Source organism: Drosophila sechellia, chromosome 2L, assembly GCF_004382195.2.
Source record: "Drosophila sechellia strain sech25 chromosome 2L, ASM438219v1, whole genome shotgun sequence".
NCBI classification, from domain to species: Eukaryota; Metazoa; Arthropoda; class Insecta; order Diptera; family Drosophilidae; genus Drosophila; species Drosophila sechellia.
The window spans coordinates 136,330-142,563 of NC_045949.1; the positions used below are offsets into that span (position 1 = coordinate 136,330).

General features: G+C 38.6%; 1 protein-coding gene across 1 annotated transcript; it reads left to right on the forward strand.

The window, feature by feature from the left end:
* The first annotated feature begins 74 nt into the window (after positions 1 to 74).
* On the forward strand, positions 75 to 1,818 carry LOC116801576 (galectin-9). Its single transcript, XM_032722053.1, has 2 exons — positions 75 to 1,317; positions 1,376 to 1,818. The coding sequence occupies exons 1-2, from the start codon at positions 165 to 167 to the stop codon at positions 1,441 to 1,443; spliced, it is 1,221 nt and encodes a 406-aa protein (XP_032577944.1). The 5' UTR covers positions 75 to 164; the 3' UTR covers positions 1,444 to 1,818.
* The last annotated feature ends 4,416 nt before the right edge of the window (positions 1,819 to 6,234 follow it).

Sequence of the window (6,234 nt, forward strand, 5' to 3'; positions counted from 1 at the left end):
CTATATGGGTATTTATTGAGTAAAAAATACCTTACAACATTTCTGGTATTGTAGTTTTCTTTTTTAATGTCAAACTCTGGGTATTTATTCAAATAATATACTTTAATCTCCCTTGTAAAACAACAATATTGACAATAACAATATCCCTACCACTGCCGTATAAAATGGAGAGCAAGTGTATGAGCGTGTATCCTGGAGCGTGCACTGTAGCTCTAAGGCGAGTTATGGACGCGATGTCGTTGTTCTATGAAAAGCGCTCAGAAGCCCATCGACGCAAACATTTTAAAGTGATCCAATGTCCAAGGCCAGGACTGTGTTTCGTCTTCCACGGCATGATCCTTATGGCATGTGAGCATTTTGTTATTGATTTTCTCACCAAGCAGGGAAGTGAAATATGCGAGGAGTGCGATGTACTACTGCAAATAGGATCACGACTTCCTCAAAATTATATAACGCGCAATTCTCGTCTTAAGGGAAAATGGGGACCCGAGGAAAATTCATCATATTTAACCTTCCAGCTGAACCGGGGAAAGTCTTTTTGGATGCAAATATTGCTTACTGAGGAGTGCTTCTTTATTTCTGTCAACGGCTATCATTTTGCGAAATATATTCACCGTATGCCTTATCGCTGGTTGGAAGCTGTGGATGTACTCGGAGATGTTTCCGACATCGTTATCGATACATACTATGTTTCCGAGTATCCTATACGCCTAACACACTCATTGCCTCGAACCATTCCACATTCAACCAAACTTCCCCGAGATGGAGAGAATGTGGAAACTGAATGGATGGTCTTATCTTCTCTGGCAAAGATGTCATCTAAAAAGTTCCTCTACCAGCCGAGCCTCGCTCTTCCTTACTATGGAAAGCTGTTGGAAGAAAACTTCCTCATTGAAGGAAGTTCACTTCGAATCGAAGGTCGTGTCCGATTGATGCCCCAAAGATTCAGTATAGCGTTTCAGAAAGGACAGGAAATTTGGCCGCAACCCACAGTGTCATTCTATTTCAGTCCATGTTTCTTGCGTAGTAGACATGACAAAATCGGCACGGCTATTATTACACGACGTGCCTATTTAAACGGCGATTGGGTGAACTGCACAGTGTCTCGCTTAAATACAAGTCTAAGGCCAGGAGGTGCGTTTGTCATAGTAATTGCTTGCAGAGACAGCTATTACGAATTGTTTGTAAACAACAGGTCCTTGTTTCATTTTAAGTATCAAATGAGGCCAGAGTGCGTCGACATTGTGAATATTCGTGGAGATATCAAGCTTTGGGAAGTAGTCATTGAAGGCAACACTACTTACAAAAAACCAAAAGGTAATGATATTAAACTTGCCAAATTAATATTTCGACTTACAGTATCAATTTATTAAAGTTCGATCTGCTATGGAACGAGCTATAAGTGCCTGGAAGCGATCTGAAATCCCCCAACTTCAAATATAATTCAATCATGCGGAAAAACGTTTTACATGAATTAATAAATCAATGACGTCCAAATAACTTTGATTGCGCCTGCACCACACATATACGGATCTTATAAGAACTTTGCAATTAAAATATTTATGCGCCCTGATCCTAGGGCTCCGCAGAGCTCCGCTCATAAATGTCAATGCGCTCTAGACGTCAAGCGGTTGTCTGCCCATAACCGGGTCGGATAGCAAAAACAGACTCAGCTTCTTTCAGCGAGTCCGCCAGCTGAGGCCGCCTTAAGGGCATCGGAAAATGATTATTAAAAATGATAATCGATTAAGGACGCAGTATAGCCGAGCTGCTCGAGTCGCCACTGCAGTGGGAAGGCTGTCCTGAATTGACGTTTATGTCTACATGTGTTTCTGAAGACAGTTGACATTGTTTTTTCACGGCCAGCAAAAAGCAGCAGCAAAAGAGCCAAGCCGAAAACGTCCAGCCTGCAAATATTTCCCAAGGCTCGGCCAAGGCAGTAGAAAAGCGTCTGCAAACTAAAAAATATTATTAATGATTGAAGTCTGTTCGTGTCAAGCATGCTTTGGACCATTTTGCTAATGAAGTAGAATACTGATGTTTAAACGACAAGGGCACATTGTCAATGGGTCCAAATTTTGCTTTGTTTTGTAATTTTTGAAATCATTCTAGGATTTACGTAAATTTAAAGTAATTATTATGAAAATTATTCTATGGGTAATGAATAAGGGAATATTAGGATCTTTATAATGTATGTAGCAGACATAACAATCGTTTCAATCTAATAAGGAATATGCATAGTTAGTTTGCTGCACAGCAAAACTTTGTTTCAAAAGTTTTTAATGCCCTCTATTATGCTTTATGGTCACAACCAACCTTAGTTGAAATTAATCAAAATACCATTCGGCTATGCTCCTGCTGTGTGCTATATTGGCTACTTTTGCCACTTATTTAATCGGTTATGTTCATTTTATAACTCAAAAATCAGAAAATGCAACAATATGGTTTAAGGTTTGAGGCATTTGCGAAGTTGTTTGGACTGATACTCTTTTTTTTTTTGATGCAACCATTTTCCCATCCCTGGCTATAGTCATGGAATACGCCCATGGTTTAAAATTTGTGGTTAAATTGAAAAATTTCTGGCCAAACCAGATCAATCAAATATCACAAATTTGGGCAGGACGGCAATACTGAACTGAAAAGTAAATGGTAACAAATGCATTCGCACCAATTTACAACATGACGTTGTCCTCATTGGACTTACCGATTAGCCAGCCAGACGCAAAATGAGTAGGCTTATCAATATTCTGAATGTGTTCTCATGTCACACAGAACACTGTGCAATCAATGGCTCCGCAGTGCGGTAGCTCTGGTACATTCAAAATTAAACCTCAATTGAGGTTTTGTCCTCTGTTCCTCCTTAGTCCCCTTAGTGTTCCTGTGCCCAAAGGTTTGCCACAGCAGCTGCCACTGCCAATTGTTTGAAATGGTCAACGGAATGCAACCCGTTTCTCATTCGTCGTAAGCATCCAGCGAAACCGAGTTCTTGCGCCTGGTGCCTTTCATGCCGAATTGCAAGCCAAAAACAAAGTTATCGAAAAATTGCTCTGCGGATTTTTATATGGCTCTCCGACGCATTTTTTGCTAGGGTTGCTCTCCATTGTTTTTATTATATTGGGCATGTAATAATCAAAGGATTCGCACTTACTGATCGGACGTATCAATTCGAATTCGCTCTGTTAAACCAATTACAAGCCAAAACAAACATAGTTGGTATTTTATGTGAACACCGTATTTGAAAGGACTAAACAAGCGTTTTTAACATTACCTTCATTCATATATTAGCTATACAAATGTTTTTTTCTTTATTTCTTTCGTTATAACCTCTTATACTTATTTTCATTCTTCTTGTTCGGTGCTCCATGAATTAAGTAGATGCAGGGTATTTTCTCAAAAAGAGGTTAGACCAATCGTTTCTCCTTTATATCATCGCTGGATATATACCGGCATGTTTAAGTGTGTGCACCTCCAAGTAAGGGACCAGTGATCAGACTGGAGCACCGGCTCTCGAATTCCCAGAATATCGCCCGAGATCAATCTTACACTCGTTAGATTGCATATTTTCATATAGTAGTTGGACACATCGTTCTTTCGCATCCATTTTCGGTTTTGCTGTTCCGATGCCATACACTAGAAGCCGGCGGCGTCAACGTGTGCTCCTGCTACTTTCAGTTTTATAAAAGCCGTCAATAACGCCTTGAAGGGCAACCATTTAAGAGATTTGATTGTCTTCAGATAGTCAGCAACTATGATTTCTTTTAACGTATATGTTATATATGTACATATATAGTCGCGATATATTCATATATATCCTATGCTATATATACGCTATATTTCATAAATCTCGTACATATAAATATCACATATGTAAATGTCCTGCGCCAGGTTGTCTATGTCGAAAAGCACACAAAGATTCGTCTTTCAAGGTGCCATATTTTCTGGGGCCAGCCAGGCAAGTGCGAGTGGCATGCTGAGTTGGTCCAGAAGGGCATATGGCGTAGAAGTATGGACTTATTGGCGCCATTTCATTGCGCATGTCCATGTCTTGGATTACTGGGAGGGTATGGATTTGGCAATTGCAAAATGGTATGAAATGGAAGTGGACACAGATGGTTCCAGTTGAAATATGTAAATGCGTGTAGCTCGGTCTTAAGAGTGTTATAAAATAAAAAAGGAACTACATAATGTTGTAATTTGTTTTCAATATTGCATCAGTTGTTTACGAAACTATGGTTAACTTAATCTTTAATTATTAAGGTAATAAGGAAATTACTTCGTGCTTCAGAATCTAGGCGGCTTCAGAATAGATGTATTCGTTCAGACTAAAAGTGTGCATATGAGTCAAATGGAAAGGTTTCTTCTAAATATTTTACGCGACAATCGCTAGACATCCATTTGGCATGCAATAAAGAGTGACTGTCACACTCGTCGCCTAATAGCTTTCTTTCCTTTTCCTTCACTTTTGCTAGGTCAGCTATTGGACTGTCACGAGCCCACAAGTCGTCGTCTGGTTTTATTTTAAAATTGTCAATAGCGCCTTGCAATCTAGGCGCCAACTAATAGTGTGCGTGTGGGTCTTTACGTACACATACACAATTCCCTACCAAGTTTTTCTCAACCTTACCTCCTTACATAGCGAAAAGTATTTTGCCTGCGGCCAGCTGCATAAAAATATCTATTGATGTGTGGACGGTTCTATGATGCACATCTATTGTGAAAAGCGCAGTATTAAAAAAAAAGTGCATATTGCAAAATGTGTTACCAAAGGGCTAAAGAACAACATTAAAATGGCTTTGCTGAAGGAAAGCTTAAAACGGAGATATTTAGCATCTATTTTTAGCCCTCGTCTATAACTAGCTGAACATTTTTGGTTAATTATCAATGTAGTCCAAGCAGCATTGATCGTGCTAATTTGTACGCATATTTAATGAGAATATCACGCTAGCTAGCTCAGCATGTGATGCCAAGACGGTATTTAGTTTATTGGCTCACCCTCGCACCAACACCTTGTGAGGCACACGCGCAACTGGCAACTGCCCCGAAATAGACGTTGCCACACCTGTGACAGGTGCGACAATATTTGTCGTCTGCTATAACTTAAAGCTGCAACTACAATTGTATGTGGTATTTTTAGACGACTTTAAAGTCAATATTTGCGCAACAATTTTTCAGTTTGCTCCGACTTAAATAACATCTCGTCACGACATGTGATGCACCGGTTTACCATAGTTTATATTTTTATTTTTTTTATTTACACAAATGCTAATTTGTAGCTTTGCTACTAGAAGTTATTTTTATATGAGCAGATGTTCATTTTTGATATTTTTAATATTATTGGTTTCGAAGAGAATACAAATTTTAAAACACAGAATATGGCTGGGATTGTCTTTAAATTCGATGTTAACGCAAGAAAAGTTAATATTAATTTATGCAGGGTCTTCGCAAATTTCCCCAAATTCATTAAAAAATTATACATATTACACAGTAACGTTCTTGTTATTTTCTTAACAAATTACGGATACCATAAGCCTAGCAATCTCTATTTTGTGTGTGTAATTAATGTGGAAATTATCTTAAATTATGTTTTATTAATATTTTATTAGGAAAGTGGAGGTACTTTCAAATAGATGTGTAAATCGAAGGTCTAGCTCCCACCTGCTTCTTGTTGAATAACGCCTATGCTTAAGTCATTATATATGTACTGATCGGAAATTGCTGTTATTAACCTGTTTTCTATTGGATTCTAAGCTGATGTAATTTGTTCTGGATATTGCACTGGGTCAACTAGATGCAGGTTCTTTGTTAATTATATGCATAGTTAACAGTGTTGAGCTCTTTCAGAGTACGTCATAAGTTCTAATGCACTGTCAACTTACTGTGATATTGGTAAACTTTGTGCCTGCTAGATAAGCTGACAAATATATTTCCGAACCTGATAAGGGGACTAAGTTGTGCCAAAACTCGTTATGATAACGTGGATGCGTTCAGGTGTACTTAAATCGATAGCCTGCCGTTCTTTGCGCACCTGTTGAGTTTTTAATATCACGAAATAGCTTGTTGCAAACGATAAGATTGTTTAACGTACAGACATAAAATAACCCTTAACGCCGTCATTTCTATATGGTTTCCTTTAGTGCGCTTGCACCCAGATGACTAATATTTTAACTGCAACCCCAAGAACAACTGTCTCTCGCGACCACCTGAAATCCCAACTCTATATAAAAATACATTCTC

Bases quoted from the DNA above. Each gene is read 5' to 3' on its own strand.
- LOC116801576 (XM_032722053.1), top strand. From the start codon at position 165: ATGGAGAGCAAGTGTATGAGCGTGTATCCTGGAGCGTGCACTGTAGCT. The intron at 1,318-1,375 runs GTAATGATATTA...AATTTATTAAAG, and splicing joins TACTTACAAAAAACCAAAAG to TTCGATCTGCTATGGAACGA.